At 46.6% G+C, this 18,099-nt stretch overlaps 1 protein-coding gene across 1 annotated transcript; it reads left to right on the plus strand.

Annotated features, from left to right (window-relative positions):
- Positions 1 to 8,040: 8,040 nt before the first annotated feature.
- LOC112807553 (small ribosomal subunit protein uS10-like) lies at positions 8,041 to 15,210 on the plus strand. Its single transcript, XM_073878671.1, has 3 exons — positions 8,041 to 8,109; positions 12,166 to 12,248; positions 14,796 to 15,210. Exons 1-3 carry the CDS (start codon positions 8,041 to 8,043, stop codon positions 15,208 to 15,210), a joined length of 567 nt encoding a protein of 188 aa, XP_073734772.1.
- Positions 15,211 to 18,099: the final 2,889 nt, after the last annotated feature.

The following is an 18,099-nucleotide window of genomic DNA, read 5'->3' on the forward strand; positions in this document are numbered from 1 at the left end:
ACTAAACGCCAGCCTTGTCACAACAAAATACCCCCATCAGTGTCCAAATGCACCGCTCCATGGAGAACCACTCTCTCAGGGCCATGTGTGCTCCGGCCTCGCCCACTGCAGACAGTCCTCAGCTTCTCCTCGACTCCTCTCTCTTGCTTCCTTCATCCATCTTTTCCTTCCCACTCCTGCCCCAGTCCAGGAGGAGTGGGCTCATTCCTGGGCCAGTAGAGGCATCCACCTGGGCTCCCTGCTTCTGACCTCAGCTGCTGCATTTCAGCCAGAGAACCTGCCCAGCCCTGTAGTATAAAGACCTTTCTCCCCCCTGCACTCAGAATTCGGTCCCACACTGACAGTGCTATCTTTTCATAGTAATCTTTCTTCCCACTCCTTCCCGTTCTTGAAGTATTCCCACCCCAATACATTTGCTCCCACCATTCCCCTTCCTGGCCAACCCATACCCCGCCCCCATCTCTGCCCTTAGGTGCCCCCTCACTCAGCAGCCTTCCTGGATGTGCACAGTCAGAAGCAATGTGCTCCCGTGGTGTTTCATCTGTACTTCTTGTAGACCCATAACATCTCTGTAGAGTGCTCTTCTCTATATATAAATTAGAATCTCCTCCAGAGCAAGGACCAGGACTTATGGCTCTCAGAGCCCCAGCATTGGAGATCCCCAATCTTGGCTCCAGAACTTGAGATTGGGTATAAAGTAGGGCCAGCCTAGGAGGGGGACGGATTTAATCAATGGGCTGCTGGGAGCCATGTGGCTTCCTGAGTAGAAACTGACTTAAAGTGGTAGCTTCGATGGATTGTGCTAGTGAGTGGGGCACAGAGAATTGGGGCAAAGAGTGAAGACTGCTGCCATCCTACAGCAAGGAAGGATCATGACTTGGTCTCTCAGGTAGAAGAGGAAATCTGAAAAAGCCCTGAATCCACTCTGTCTAAGGTGAGGGAGGAGAGTGGTCACAAGTTGTGCAGGGGGCACTGGCCTAGAAGTCTAAAGGCCTGGGTTCGAGTCAGCCGGCCTTACTACTGCGCTGATAGTAACATGGTGCCTGGGGGCCCACCATGTGAGGAGGTGCCAATGAGAAGGAATCTCACTAGCTTGTCCTTGCTTAAACTAAAGCCACATGTTTATTGCAGCATTATTTACAATAGCCAAATTATGGAAGCAGACCACTGTCCATTGATAGGTGAATGGATAAAGAAGATATGGTAGAAAGACAAGACTAAAAAAAAAAAAAGAAGAAGATATGGTAGATAGATAGATAGATAGATATAGATGGATAGATAGATAGATAGATGATAGATAGATAATGGAATATTATTCAGCCATAAAAAAGAATGAAATCTTGCCATTTGTAACAACATGGATGGAGCTAGAGAATATAATGCTAAGCGAAATAAGTCAGTCAAGGAAGACAAATACCATATGATTTCACTCATATGTGGAATTTAAGAAACAAAACAAATGAACAAAGGGGAAAAAGAGAGAGAGACAAACCAAGAAAGAAATAGACTCTTAACTACAGAGAACAGACCAGTGGTTCCTAGAGGGGAGATGGGGGCGGTTGGATGAAATAGATGAAGGGGATTAAGAGCACACTTATCTTGGTGAGCACTGAGTAATGTATAGAATTGTTGAATCACTGTATTGTATATCCAAAGCTAATGTAACAATGTATGTTAACTATACTGAAGGTAAAATAAAACATTATATATAATTTTATTTATTGTTTTAAAGATTTTATTTATTTATTTGAGAGAGAGAGAATGAGAGACAGAGAGCACGAGAGGGAAGAGGGTCAGAGGGAGAAGCAGACACCCTGCTGAGCAGGGAGCCCGATGCGGGACTCGATCCCGGGACTCCAGGATCATGACCTGAGCCGAAGGCAGTCGCTTAACCAACTGAGCCACCCAGGCGCCCATTATATATAATTTTAAAGAATTAAATCCACATGATTACTGTTTGGGGTCATTTTTTAAGTCATCAATCTCATTAAATATCTTCTGTGCTCCCTTCTAACCTAGAAAAGGCTTAGCAATACGGCTCCCTCTGCATTTTGTTATTTGTAAGGTACGTCCTTATAGGATAGAGAAGGTACCCCCCTGTTGACCTTGCACTGGGTCCTCAGGCCCCGATTCATTCTAGGGGCCTCCACCTCTCCTATGACCTCAGAGTTTCCAACTAGGCCAAGGATGTGGCCATGAGCAAGGCTGCTTCTAGAGCAGCTTGACCCAGAAAAGAATGAACATGTGCACTGGTGACCTGAAATAGGACCGAGAGCTCCCCTGTAGAGTTCACACTGACGGGTATCGCAGTCTGGGACGCCTGAGGGAGACGGAGTGGCAGGCTGCCTAGGAAAGACGGAAGAGGATTCTGTCATCACACCCTGGGCTTTCTTGCAGGTTCCTCACTGCCTGAGCTGTTCTGTAACCAGTGATCTTTGACCTTTGTCGGCCTTCCCTGTGGTGCAGAAGCTGCCAGGATGCAGATCGCAAGGCATACTTTCTCTGGTGCCCCCACCAAGGTCCAAGCAATACATATCAGCATCACCTAAGAATCAGATTTTTAAAATACAGATGCCCAGGCCCCCATCTGGAGAATTTCATTTGGCAAACATGGGTGGAGCTTGGACTTTTGTTGTGGTTGTTGTTTCTTTTTTAAACTCTGAGGTGACTCTACACAGAATCAAGAGAAAGCCTTGGCTACTGAACAGACAAGACTGTCACCTCCTGGGCAAGGCCTTTTGCAAAAGAGGTGAGGAGAAGGGCATCTCTGGCCTTATGGCTTGGTTTCTTGAGAGGTATGCCCCACAGAGAATCACAAAACCCACAGACCAATACATCACCCAAGGCCTAGCCCTAGCTCTGCTCCAACAGAGCCAGCTGAGGAGATAAAGGACCCACAATACCATCCCCACAGGGCCTGTTCACCTCCCACACTGGGCCTGTCTGCCTGCCAGGGGCTGTGACTGGGCCTCACTGTGGACAGAAGGTGGACGTGAGCCTCCTATGGGCTACTGGGCTGCCACAAGAGACTGAATGGGGCAGGTCTGGCAAATTCTGTGACAGAGAAGAGAGGAGTGTGTGTGTGTGTGTGTGTGTGTGTGCGTGCGTGTGCACGCGCGCGTGCATGTGCACGCGCACCTGCCATTCCCATGCACCCTTATTGCTGCTTTGCCGGCTGCTGCAGCCGTCTGGGAGGAAAGCAACCAGCTAAGCCCCTGTCACAGTTTCATCATGCCCAGGGGTGGGGAGTTGCCCAAGGCTGGGGGTGAGGGTAGGGGAGGGGATGGAAGTGGAATAGGGAATGGAAGAGGGAGAACTTTGAGATTTCATCCTGGGCATTTTGAACAAGACCAGGCGGGGGCAGGGAGCAGGAGCCCTGTCTCCCAGCTGAAGCTGAGCTGTGGTCCCCCACCCCCACACAGGGCCTGACTCTAATGTCTTCTGATGGGACAAATTGGTGAGAACGACTATTAGCTGGGTGACATCAAAAGGCATTAATCTCTGGTTCCCGAGCAAGACCAGCACCACATTAGTGCCTCGCACCCAGTCATTATTAAGACTTTAGCCCAAGGGTGTAATAAATGTTTTATGGCATGCAAACCAAGGTAATGGAATGCAAATCCCATAATATAGCCATACATTTATTTTCTAATGGAGCAAATGATGATGTATTTTATCTGAGAAGAGCTGCCGATAGGGTCTGCTTGGGAAATGCGAAGTTAGGGACCCAAATGGTGAGTGGGTGGCCCTGCTAGGGTGGGGGCTTGGGGTGAGCAAGGGTGGGAGACGTGTTGGGACTTCCCAGCAGCGGTCAAGCTTTCATGCACACAAAACTCCTGGACAAGCCCATCGCTCTTGCTCTCATACCCCCAGATGCCCTCCTTTTGGGGCATATATCGAACATTCTGAGGTTTAATTACATCCCCTTTGCAGAGTCCCCCCCCCTCCCTGGAGCCCCCACCCCCACCTGGAGCTGCATACCAATAAGCTATTCAGCTCATATTGGCTTTCCAAAAATATGGCCACATTAAGGTGTGAAATGTTAATGGGATCGAGGGGCACAGGGCTATTTCTCCCGTGGAGTTAGGACTTGGCATTGGTGCTATTTTTATTAAGAGGCCAACACTGTTCAGTTGCAGCCCTGGGGCTGGTGGGGAAACCAGGAAGGCTACTCCAGGTGGCTGCGGCCTTGGGAAGGGCTTCAGGTAACCGAACCCCCCAGGCCTTGCCAATTGTTGCTGCTTCAGGAAGAACTCTCTGATTATTCTAGTGGCCCCCAAAAGAATATGGGATGCCTTCTGCAGTCAGAGGCCCTCTTCATTCCCAAACACTTCCTTAGTGTCCTCTCTCATCCAGCCCAGGCCCAGGCACACAGTACCCAGCTGGACAGGGCCTCATGAGCCTAATACTGACGTCTAAGGACCTGCTCTGTACCTAGATTTATGGGGGCACCAAGAAGCTCAGGACCTGTCCCTGCCTTCAGGGTACTGATGACCTAATGAGGGAAAAGGACACACATCTGAAAAGAAACAGCAGTCAGAAGGTATAAGGTTTAAGGGCCACATCAGTGGTATATCTGAGGAGTCCGGGTTTCCTTAGAAGATTTCTAAGACAAAGACAAGGCATCCATTGAGAAAAAGAGAAGGGGAGTGAATGCCTCGGTCCCAGAGGAATCCTGATGTGATGTTGCTGTGGCTGGAGGTGGTGAAGACCTCTTAAAATTGAAAAGGCAAGACGTGGCTCTTTCCTGAGAGAGCTCACAGTAGGTGTTCACTTCACACTGGCTTTGGAATACCCTGAAAACAATGATGATTCTCTGAGGGCTGGGATGAGATCTGGTATTAGCACGTCGATGCTTGGCAGTACTTTTGATCTTCTAAAATGTCTTCTTGTTTTATAGAATAATATTAACACCAATAATAATTAATTGAGAAATTATATCAGACACTGTGCTAAGCACTTCATTATCTCATTGAATCTTAAAATGAGCCTAAAAGGGAAGTACCTTTATGATTCCCACTGAGGAATAATAATGAGGAAACAAGTCTCAGAGTGGGGCTTGCCCAAGTCAGGGAGAGCTGGAACTGTGGGCAGATCTCTCTGCCTCCAGAGCTCATCCTTTATGGTCTGCCCCTCCAAATCGAGGTAGCAGAGGTCAGAGGGGTAAAGAACTGTACTGAAGGACACACAGCCAGTTGGTGTGATCAAGGGACAGCCTCTGGCTGCAGGCTATGCTAACTTCTGCACCGCAGTGAGCTGCTCTTGATCTTCATGTGTGTGTATTATCTCAGGCAGCATCTCCCCAAGGCCAAGTGCTTGACCTTCTGTCTACATTCAACTAGTCTGTGCTAAGAAAGAATATTGTTTCATCCTAAGGTAAGTCAAATCATGGATGAACATAAATAAAATAAGGATAAAAGTAAATCTCGTGTCTCTGATAATTCTGAACCCACTCTAATTTGAAGATTCTCCATTGACTTACTTATGCCAAACATGGAGGCTATAGGTTGATTGCCCTTTTGAAGGAGACTTGGGCTAGAAGAAGAGTTGTATTTGGTTCTGCTCTGGTTTGACCTGCTAAAGCCCCATAACAGACCTTTATAGACCATTATTCTTCAAGGCCCAGAAAATGGGCCAACCCCTTCTCTGGGGGAAGAAAGACAGTAGCAATCTACTCTGAATTCTTCAGGCTGGGTATGGAGACAGATAGGTATGGAGGCCCAGCAACCTGATTAGGGCCAGGACTAGGGTGAGACAAAAGAAGCCTAAGGTACAAATTAAGGAGGCACTCACTCTCAGAATCACACTAGAGCAGACCTTAAAAATAAGTAGCCCCGAAATGATGTGCTCTAGGAACTCTCTTGCCAGAGCCTGACCCTGAATTGCCCTGACTCTATCATAAATGAAAAAGTGGAAAGGAGCCCATGTCTCCTTGGCCCACTGTTGAGTTGGGGAGGGAAAGTGTGACTTCCAATTGGTCCCTATACCTAGAAAGCTTGGGAATTGGGACTGGATCAGCAAGAGAAATTCTAAGGAAACTGACTTTCGCAAAGGTAAACAGAGGAAAAACGCAAGCAGTTCATTAGCCCACTTAAGTGAAAATTCAGGGGCTCAGGACTTAGACAGGGCTGGATCCTGTTACCCAAGATCCTCAACAATCTTCTTCTTTCCATCTCTCAGCTCTTTCCTCAACATTCTTCCTAGACACAGACTAGTTGAAGGTAGACAGAGGATCACTTGGATCTGGGATAATACACGCCCATAAAAAGCAAGAGCTGTTCATAGTGGTGCAGGAGACCACATAACCTGAAGCCAAAGGAGGGAGTGAAGTGACGGCTTCACTCTACAGCTCAGGAAGCATCTCCAGAGTGAGGGCAAGAGAGCTGCAAACAGCCCCAGACCTACTTCCGGCCAACCCCACTGGAAAAAAAGAGCTCCTCCTCCCCAGTAGCTGAAGCTTTAGTGTTCATTAGCCCAGCTTCAGTTTCATGCCCATCACTGAACTAATCACTGGGGCCAGAGGGCTGACCTACTCTGATCATGGGCTGATCCCTAAGGACCCCAGACATTCAACCCCATTTGAAACTATGTCAACTTAGGGAAAGAGATATAAATTCCCCCAAGGGGAACCTGGGTGCTCTGGGAGAAGGAATGGATCCTGGGCAGGCAAACTCAAGAGCACTCAACTTGAGAGCTAGAGACTCTTCTAAAACTGTGGCTGCACCCAGGCCTTCTCTGGGGATGCATAGCACCTGCTGCTCAAATCTGCACAATTTGTGATCATCCTCTGGAAGCTTTGCTCAGGCATGAAATGCTTCTTGCTCACCTTTGGCCACCTAACACTCTCCCCCAAGGGACTAGCCAATGACTTACATTATAGTTTCTCAGTAAGAATTTGCTGACGTTATGAAGAATGAATGAGGAACTGTTCTGGGACCGGGCCCCAAACTTTTATTAACTGTGAGGTTAAAAGCTATCATGGGTCAGGGGCACCGCAAAGGGGCAAAGGGAGTGAGTCAATTAACACCTGCCTTTTTATTTCCAAATCGAATTGTTGCATGAGGTTTGGAGATGATGTAACCACTCGGCAGTGTTGGGGTAGGATTTATGAGCCATGGTATGTGGAGCAATGGTTTGAACAGGCAGCTGGTGAGAGGCATTTACCCTGATTGCCCTCACTTGGAAGTCTCCCTAAAATAATGGTTGCAAGACATGAAGGTACTTTGGCAGTTATAAACCTCTCCCCCTGTGGCCGGGGTAGATCTGAGTTGAGTCACTTTTTCCTGGGCTGGTTTAGAAGGGTGTCCGGTTCAGGCATGGCTTCATGCTGGGAGGGGAAAGGAGTGGAATGTTCAGGAGTAGAGGGAGGAAGAGATAGACAGAATAGGAGATTAACTCAGCTCAGCTCCCAGGAATGGGGACACGACCCCATTGGAGCCTTCTTGGGTTTGTTTGTATTTGAGTAGGGAATGGTATTAGCCAACACAGAGAGTCTATTTATTAACGTCCACTCACTGCCTTCCGCCTGAGATGAGCAGGATTAGCCTCTGCTGGAAGTCTCTGGAATGAAGTTGGTGTGGCTGGACTCATCGACCATTCCAGGGTCTGCTGTGGACAATGGAAGAAGGCAGGCTTCCCCTCTAGCCCTTCCCACCAGTGCCTGGGTCTGAATGATGGATTTTCGACTGGGTCATTAAATGCTGATTAAAGTACTAGAGAAAAGAACAGGAGGGGAAAAAAACCAACATAGAATGTTGTACATACATACACACTCCCACCCCAGGCCCCCCCTCTTCCCTTTTCTCAAGCTGCCTCGAAGTTCGTTCCAACCCTCCATTGGAAATGCTATAAAAGGCCAGGTTAATTAAGTCCTATATATTACCAGCACAAACACTTCCAACTTTATTCCGGCGGCTCGGTGAGTGAGGAGGAGGCCAGGCAAGGTCCAGGCAGCTCAGGGTAATAAAATAGAAGACTCAATTACCTTGTACATTTGCAGTTTTTATAAAATCATTTAAAGTTCTCCCAATGAAAAGCACGATGGAGAGGGACTGGAATCCTGAAATCCAGCAGGAGCCTAGGGAACCGGGGATTTTAGAGCAGCTATGGGTAAGAAAATAATCTTGTCCATCCCTCTACTTCTGGGAAGGGAGGTCAAGGCAAATTATGAAGGAAGGAGAAAGGGAAGGGGACTCCCCAACCAGACCGAGCACCCACTGGATCTGGAGTACTATACTGGTGCTTTACATAACTCGCTCGGGTCGGTATTATTCCCATTTACAGATGAGAAGACTGAGGCAGCAGAATGAGTCTGTCACCCAACCAAGACAGACCCAAAACCCAGAGCCTGCTCTACTCTGATTCTTGCCCCTCCCTTTAAGCTGCCAGGCCAGTGTCTGCACAGCATAGCCCAATGTTAAGAGAACAGCCTCCAGAGTCCATTTGAATCTCTGGATTCAAATCCCACTTCCTAGCTCTGTGCCCTTGGGTGAATTATTTAACTTTTCTGAATCTTAGCAAGTAGTCTCATCTGTGAAAACAATTTTAGTACTCCCTCACAGCATTGTGAAGAGGATTAAATGGGACAGTGTGTAAAATGCTCAGCCCAGAGCCTGGAGTACGACCCATACTGGTTAGTATTGTGATTATTATGCTAGCTATACCTCAACTTGTCATGACCATATCATCACATTTTCCAGGGTGACGGCAAGGGAGCCAGTTACACTAGCCACACTCATGAGCTCAAGGAAAGGGGTAGAGGAGCTCTCCCAGCTTCTTCTTCTACACCACAGAGAGCTAATTCACAAATGGATTACCCAGCTTCTGAGTCTCAACAAAGGGCAAGAACCTCTGTCCCATTGAGGGACCCAGTTCTTTCGTGGGGCAACAAAAATAAGAGCTTTATATAAGTAAAAAACAAATTGTTTTCTTCTTCAAAAAAACCAGAAACTGTTCAGTTGTTCAATACACCTGCTCTTTCAGGAATGGGAGTATAAAACTTCAATTTAACAGCAGCCCCCAGAGAAAGAAATTATTCTCTGAACTGTAGCCACAGTGACCCAGAGCAATGTTTCCCAGAAGGTTGGAGAGAATTAAGCCCAAAGTTCCCTCATCTTGATCAAATCTCTCAGGGCCTCTGGGGGAGGACACCTTGGGCCTGGCACGTGGAAGACACTTTGATCAGGGTGTGTCAACTGAATGAATGACATCGTGAGACTCTTGAGTCCTCTTGTGTGGAAAGCTTCCTCTGAGCTAGGCCCATAAGGCACGCTATATTTTCCTAAAATGGTCACAGCAATATTTCCAGCCCCACCTGCTCTTCTAGAACCTTGACACTTGCCCATCAAGAAGTAGAGTCTATTTCTCCTCTTTTGAAATTGGGTAGGAATTTGTGGCTACCTCAACAAATGCTGTGTCACCAGTGTGATATTGTACAACTAGCAAAACTACACACTAAGAGGCAAAATGGCTTTCACCTGGCTCTCTCACACAGGAATCTCGCCACAATATTGTGTGGAAGCCAACGCCGTACGAGAGGCCACATATAGATATTCTGGCCAACAGTCACAGCCAAGAGCCAGGACCAGCTACCAGATATATGAGCAAAGGAGCCCCCAGCAACTGAGTCACCTTCAGCCTTCAGGTCTTCCAGATGATACCATACATCGTGGAGTAGAGACAAGGCATCTCTACTGTACCCTATTCAAACTACTGACCCACAGGGTCTGTAAGCATAATATATGGTTGTTTTACCCCCATTAAGTTTGGGATAATTTTTAATCTAGAAATAGATAAACAGAATAGCCAACCATGCCTTTCTTTTTTTTTTTTTTTAAGATTTTATTTATTTGACAGAGAGAGACACAGCGAGAGAGGGAACACAAGCAGGGAGAGAGGGAGAGGGAGAAGCAGTCTTCCCGCAGAGCAGGGAGCCCGATGCGGGGCTCGATCCCAGGACTCTGGAATCATGACCTGAGCCGAAGGCAGATGCTTAACGACTGAGCCAGCCAGGCGCCCCACCAACCATGCCTTTCAATGCCAGCTTCAGTTCTGGGGGCTGCTTAGCAAGAGGGTAATTGACCAACTGAAGAAATTCCTGGGCATTGTAATTAGGATGGGAGGGACATGGAATTCTGACCTGGATGTGGAAAGCTGGAGATGGGGGCTGGGGGTGGGGAGAGGATTCAGTCACGATCTTCTTTCCCTCGAGGAAGGAACAGGCTTGTCCTGGGCAGCAGTGCCTAACAGCAGGAAAGGAAAAGGCTTTGGAGGCAGATGGCCCTGGGCTCCATCTTTCCTTTCTCCTTTCTCACTAACTCTGTGACTTGGACAAGTCAGTCCACTTCTCTGAACCTCAGACGGGGATAATAATGTCTCTCTTACATGAAGCTTGTGTACATTAAATAAGATCAATATAGGTGACTTAACACATAGACCCTTAATAGTCTCATAAAATTTCTCTTGGTTACCCACTCAAACCATCAAAGAAGTAGGAGGTATTTATGAAAAGGATGCTGCATGACATCTCTTCTGGGTTAAGGGTAGGGAAAGAGGATTCAAACATAACTCTCCTGATCTCAGGAGAGTGTAGGACATAGGCATAAGAAGGTGAATGTAAATCGAATTCTTGGCTTTAATAGCAGCAAATGCCCAATAACTGGCAAAGGAAGAACTGCAGTTGGAGCCTGGAATTTTCTCTGTGAGGAGATCTTTAATTATGCATTCAGATTCTTTAACAGTTATAAGATTATTTGGGCTTTCTATTCTTTTGTCAGTTCTGACACTGTCCATTTTATCTAAATTTTCACACTTGTTGGTATAAAGTTGTTCAACTGCCTTTTTAATGAATCATGAAGTTCCCCCTTTTATCAAACCCTCAAAATTGTGCCATGGGGTCACTCCATGTACATTTGTCTAGTAGTCACAGAAGTAACGTTTTTGCCACCACCCATGCAACAACCTGTGTGTAGCCCCTAGGCACATTTTCCTGGACCTCCCTGTGCTGCGTGGTGAAGGCACTCTGAGCATTAGCAAGCTAAAACTGCTGCCAGTAACTCAACCAGAAAGTTCAAGAGAAAGCCAAATTCCTTCCCAGCCTAGGCTCCTAAAGACAGCTCAAATGTGCCCCTGGAGGACTGTGGTTGAGATGGACTGGACCATCTCCTCCCCCCACCAATGCCCCCCATTGCCAGTGTATAACTCCTACACCTTCTTCCTTCCTCATTGATTTCCCAAGCTGAGCAGGCTTTGTGAACTCAGTTTGGCAAGAGTCGTGCATGTTCCACTCTCATCCCTATTGCTAGTTTATTTCCCCACTGAGGACAAGCAACATCTAGCAGGCTGGGACCTGAGGATGAGGGAGAAGTTTATGGGGTGGTGAAGAGTTATCCGTTTATCCAGGTGACCTCAGGTGTGCTTACACTAAGTGAAAAATGGTCAAGGGTGACCTCAGCAATGGCTTCAGTGAGGTGTGTGTCTGGGAAGTACCACCACTGTTCACCTTTCCCAAGGGATCCTCTTCCTTCTTGACAGTTTCAGAGAAATTGTAAAGGATGGTATTGGTGGGTGATGCTCCTAAGCCCTTGCCTTGTGGGGAGTCCCCGGCTCATAGCCCCGACCCTCCATCTGCCTCCTCAGTTAGTACCCCTGCTCCCCTGCAGCCTCCTCCCAAGAAAAGCAGCCATCCCTGAGCTCTGTGTCCCTCCAAGGGTGGCTGCCCTGAGGGTCCTTGGCAGCATTGTCCCCCATCCAGCCACCCAGCTGAGGAGAGTAGAAGACATAAACAGCTGCCGGGCCTGTCTTGGGGTCAAAGGTCCCTGCAGACTCAGTCAGAAATTGGCTACTCAGCCAGCACTGGAACCTGATGCTCTGAGGGATGAGTCAGTGTCCAGCTGGGCACTGAAGGGGTTAAAGGAACATGGTAGAAGATAGGAGAATGGGGGCACGCTGCACTGCTGGAAAAAAGCTAGCCTTGTGCATGGATAATTAGAACTGAACATCAGTAAACAATGCCTTTTCCCCTCATTAAGGACAAATCTGTATGTATAATGTGCCTATTTTCTCTTTCATTAACTTATAAATGGCCACTACTTTAAAGCCATTTAACCAGCAGTTTTGACTTGCCCGTCAGCTCTGGGTCTGACATGTTTTGTCCCTCCTGCACAGAGATGCCCACAGCAGCACACAGCTCCCATGAGGGGAGAGGCCACAGACAGGGCTGTAGAGGTTCCCATAAGGGAGCTGAGAGAGTGAGGGTGGGAGGGCAGGCCCCAGGCCCAGGCAACCTCTCACCATCCCCTCCTCTCAACTGTGTTGGATGACTCATTGCCGTTTTCTAAATTGCTTTGCCTGTGCCCTTGAGTGGCTTAAGGAGCCCGACTGTTGGGAATCCCTGAAAACGTGGCCAGTCAGCAAGTCAGCAAGCCTCCTGAGAAACAAGCTGAGACTAGAGATCCCAAAGGTGAGATATCAATTCTGTCCTCATGAAACTCACAGTCCAGTAACGAAAGCAGCACACACATATATATGGAAGGAAGAGAAGCTACAAGAGGTTCATGAAAAATGGAAGTCTTCAATGAAAGTTAGCAAGTCTTTCAGAGAGTATGTCTCCTCCATCAGTCTGGAAAATTCCCTGGGAATTGATATCATGTCTCCCTCATCAGGCTAAGCACTTCAGGGGATAATATGTCCCTCCCATCAGATTGGGAGATTCTTTGGAGGCAAAGACCAGGTCTCTTCCATTAGACTAGACACCTCCTGAATTAGAAAATATTGCTTTTATCAGATTGAAAAATCCCATGGGTGAGGTATCTGTCCCAGGGCAGGGCCTTATCTCCCTGTCTTTCTCCGGGTAGTCTCCCAGGACCCTAGACAAAGACAGTCTCCTTACACTCTCTCCTTGCTCCCTCCTGGGACCCTAAGTGTGCCCCAAATCTGTGCTGGACTTGAGAGGGGCGGGGATTGTACAAAAGAGGAGGCAACTCAATTCCGGTCCTCGGGAGCACCCATAGGCTTTTTGATTTTGCTGTGACACTAATCCATACAAAGCAATGAGGAGACAAGGAAAGGGGGACTGAAGTGAACACTTACTGAGCACCCACTTGGTGGCAACAAAGGCTATGCATATTACCTGTTGTGTTTTCCCACATGAGAACCCACAATCCCAGGAAGTAGATAATATTTTCCCCATTCTACCAATGAAAAGCTGGAGACCCAGAGAAATAAAGCAATTCACTCAAGATCACACAGTGATGGAACTGGGCATTGAACACAGTCTGTCCAGCTGTGGAGAACAGGCTATTTCCATGGCATCCAGCTGTCACCTCAGTTGAGTGAAAGAGCCTCATGAACAGTGGAAGGAAGAGAAAGAAGTACAGCAAGCTGGAGGAGTCAGACCTGGGGAGAGGAGCTTAGGGTGGAAAGATCTGGAGAGGTCAAGGGCATTTGAGTCTTCTGATGGTGAAGCTGGGGAGAGCCCCACTTCTGGACCTCACCCATACCTTCCCTGGTTAGGGAAAGTGGGGAATCCTCAGGCCTGGAGAGGGACTGTGCTTATAAATTCAGTTATTCCTCAAAAATGCCATCTCCTGAAAATATTTTAACTTTTGACTGACCTCTGATGGATGCTAGGTTGTTTCACCATTGAGACACTATCACCATCACCATGATCATTAGCATTGTTAGTAATTTCAAAGAATTGGAAACAACCTGGGTATCCTTTCACAAGAGAATGGAAAAATAAGGTATGGTCATATGTGGAATGCTCTATAGCAGTTAAAAGGAATAAAGCAGACCCATGTGGGCTTGATGTGGCTAAACCTCCAAGACATATAGTGTTGAATAAAAGAAAAGAAGCGGGCATGTTATTACATTTAGTGTGATATCGTTTGTGGAAAAAGAAGCTCCCAAACAAAGTGCTTTCAATAGCTTCATATTGTTCTTGTAGAGTCTGTAAAACACCTATCAAACTGGTAACAGTGGTTATACCACCAACTGGGAGGTGGCTGTATCCAGGAGGGGAGATGATCAAAGGGGACTTTGGTCTTGGCAGGGTGACCACCTGCGTTCTCTGTTGCTAGTGTGACTAACATTGACTTTCACTATGAAAAGTGTTCAGATTGGGGAATAAAGTATATAATTACCTTACTTATCTGTAGTATTTAAGTTTTTGCAGAATGTATTAATTGATCATCTGCGTCATCTCATCTCTAAAAGTGCATCAGGTTTAAGGTAAAGTCCTCCTCCCCTAAATCCATGTATAACCACAAAACCTCAGAACACAGAGAAAGAGACATATGGAATTATGCAGTACGCATTGTTCTGAAAATTGCTTTTTTCACTTAGTTTTATCTATATCAGTATCATCAGGAAAAATTAACAAAGAAATCCTCAGGTCTCACCAACAGAGATGTAGCTTCTGTGAGTTGGCACTGGGGTGCACAGATGTATATTTCTGATGAGCTTTCTGGGGGATTCTGATGCCACTGGTCCATGGACCCCATGCTAACTTTTGTCAGTAGAACAAATGTCATTCATTTATCTATTCATTTATTCAACAAACAATTACAGATTCTTGCCTGGGTTTGGCCCTGGCTACACGTGGAATTTAGCAGAGAACAACGCAGGCCCTGCCCTCCAGGACACAGCGTCAAGTCTCCTTCCAAGGGGACCAGTCCTTACCGACAGTGGGTAGAACTGATTCTGAGCATTCTTCTTGAGGGAGGTGTGGTTGCAGTGACAGCAGAGCTATGGGCACCCCGCTCCTGCTCCTGACTCTCCATTGTTCACTCTCACAGAGGAACAAGTCGGCCAGGGGGCCACGCCATAGCAGTGGCTTTTAAAGATACTCAGAAGACACCCATGGAACCAGAGATGGCAATTCACCGAATTAAAATTACTCTAACCAGCTGCAACATAAAATCTTTGGAGAAGGTATGTGCTGCCTTGATCAGAGGCACTAAGGAAAAGAATCTCAAAGTGAAAGGACCAGCTCTGATGCCCACCAAGACTCTGAGAATCACTACAAGAAAAACTCTTCATGATGAAGGTTCTAAGACTTGGGATCATTTTCAGATGAGGATCCACAAGCGACTCATTGATTTATACAGTCCTTCTGAGATTGGTAAGCAGATTACTTCCATTAGTATTGAGCCAGGAGTTGAGGTTGAAGTCCCCATGCTGATGCTTGAATCTACCTTTTTAATAAATTGATCATCAGCTGTTAAAAAAAAAAGAACTGATTCTGAGCATGGGCATTGGAGACAGACCAAATCCTGGCACTTCCTCTCTGACTGTGTGACCTTGAGAAAAGTATTTGGTCACTCTGTGCTTCAGTTACTTGGTCTGTAAAATGGACACAGTAATTTCCACATCACATGACGGGCACTCAATAAGTTGCAGCCACTATTGTTAATAAATTATAAAAAATAAATACATAATTAATAAGAAAACTCATGTAGCTTTCTTGCCAAGAATGTTTAAACTACATTGTCATGAGGAAATAATCAGACAAATTCAAGTTCAGAGACATTCTAGAACACTTGCCTGTGCTCTTCAATAATGTCAATGTCATGAAAGACCAAAAGATAGATAGATAGATAGATAAACAAACAAACAAACAAGGAACTGTTCTGGATCAAAGAAAACTAAAGAGACATATAGCTAAATGCAAAATGTTTTCCAGGTTTAGATTATAGATTTGAAAATATACACCTATAAAGAACATTATTGGGATAATTGGGGAGATATGGACATCAACTATATATTATATAATAGTCGTGTAGCAATTTAAATTTCTTCAGTGTGACAATTACACTGTAGGAATGTCCTACTTCTTAGGAGATACATGCTGAAATATTTAGGGGTAAAGTGTCAAGATGTCTGCAAATAACCCTCAAATGTTTCTGAAAATTGCATGTGTAGACTTTGGGGACAAAAGACAGAAAAGGAGAGAGACAGAAAGACAGATGAGGCAAAATGTTAACAGTTGATATATGTAGGTAAGTATATGCGTGTTCCTGTTCTATTTTTCCAATTTATTTTGTAGATTGGGAATTTCTCAAAAAAAAAAAAAATCCCCAAAGTGAAATGTAATGGTTTTAGAAACTGCTATGCAGGGAAGCTGCCTAGCTGACTAGGGAAGGAGGGAGTGACTAGAAAGGGGTTTCTGGACTTCCAGGGATGTCCTGTTTCTTGAACTGAGTATGTTCACTTCAAAGAGTATCCACTGAGCTGGGCACTTAAGATTTCTCCTCTTTTTGTGTATATGTTACATGTCAATAGGTAAGTCTATTTAGAATCATCCTAATAAAGCTCCTCCTCCCCAGCCTTGTATCCTCTAAGCTGGTCCTGTAAAAGCAAGGATGGATCCCAGGCTGGAGGGAAGGCTGTGTGTCACATCTGAGAGGACAGGAAATGGGGCCTGCGTTGATGACAGCCTGCCCTGCAGCCTGATCCCGTGGGGCGATGGCAGTCTCCTCCCCGAAGGTGCCCCAGCCTGCCTCTCCGAGCCATGCCCAACCTCTGCCGCCACCCCCTCCAGTGGGAGGTTGGCCTTGACTCTGCTTCTCAGACCTCGGCATCCTCCTCTCCTGTCAGCCCTGAGGACCCAGATGGATGTGGGCTTGATGAGGCATCTCGTCTTGTGTGAGAAGGAAATCCAGGGTCACATTTTCCTCTCCTGCATTGTTTCGCCATGTGCTTGATCTGATATGCTCACAAGGTGGACACACAAATGTGCTCACATCTCTGCATTTTGCAGATTAATGGCCAGAGTCTGCATCTGTCTAAATTGATAGGAACAAAAACAATGGCTAACACACAGAGCTTACTACAAAGCCAGATTCTGTTCTAAGTACTTTATGTATATAATTCACTTCAGGGATGCCTGGGTGCCCAGGGATCCCAGGGTCCTGGGATCAAGCCCCGCATTGAGCCTGCTTCTCCCTCTCCCTGCTGCTCCCCCCAGTTTGTGTTCTCTCTCTGACAAATAAAATCTTAAAAAAAAAAAAAAAAGATGTGAAGTGGTAACTGTGGTTTAAAAAAACTCAATGCTCACAACAGCTTACTGAGGCAGATAGGTTTTTTTTTTTTTTTTTTTTTTTTTTTTTTACCTGTTTTACACTTGATGGAACTGAGGCAGAGGGAAGTAATAAAATAATTTGCCCAAGCAGGTCTGGCTACATATTTGCAGGACCCAGTACAAAATGGCAGAGGGGGGTGGGGAGGCCTCTTCAAAATTATTAAGGCTTTCAAGGCATCAAGCATGACGTCACATGTGGGGCTGGTATGAGGCAGGCTCCTGCAAGACTGCACAGGTCTGCTGTACTTGAAACCACACTTGTACCCGAGGGAAGCTGGCAAGAAGCAGAGCAGAAACTTGACCCCCAGCAGTCGCAGTCTGATGCCAGAGTCCATCCTCCTAATCGCTCTACTACCCTACCTCTCTAGCTCTCGGGGTCTTCCTCCTCTCACCTTCTCAGAACCGTGGAGAACTGGAGATCCTTACTCAGTACATCAGCCCTGTTCTCCAAAAGTCAGGCAGAGACAGAACCGAACAGTCATAGCAGGCTGCTGCCACCAGGGGTCACTGTTGAAAACAGGTCCTGTACAGTTTGACACCTCCATGTCCACAGCTCAGTGCTGCCCTTGCTTGCACAATCCCTGGGAACGCACAGCACTCCTGGGCCCCACACTTGGGCTCCAGGCTGCAACTCTTTTATTTCACACTCATCTGTGCAGCCATTGTTCCCACAGCATGACCACTGCCAGAGTGTCTGGGTCAGAAGACCAGGCCATCCCCCCCACCGCCACCAAACAAACATCTAATCTCTGATATTAGCTTGGTTCACCTCTTCACACACCCCATTTCCTGATGGTGAGTTTCCCCTCTGGGGTCCTTTCTATCTTTTCAGGTCATCAGAAATTGATCTAATAATCTGAAACCCCAAAAAGGGAAGGGTCAGTCAGAGTCTTTACCCCAGTCCTCTTAGGAGGCTATCTGGCCCTAAAAATACCTCCACCTATGCATACCAAACTCTTCTTAGAATCACGGTATTTCTTGTTGCATCCTTTTCCAAGAGCAATGTTCTTAAGTTCATT

The sequence above is a fragment of the Callorhinus ursinus genome, unplaced genomic scaffold (assembly GCF_003265705.2).
Source record: "Callorhinus ursinus isolate GAN/ISIS: 27379988/994484 unplaced genomic scaffold, GSC_fseal_2.0 scaffold31, whole genome shotgun sequence".
Classification (NCBI taxonomy): domain Eukaryota; kingdom Metazoa; phylum Chordata; class Mammalia; order Carnivora; family Otariidae; genus Callorhinus; species Callorhinus ursinus.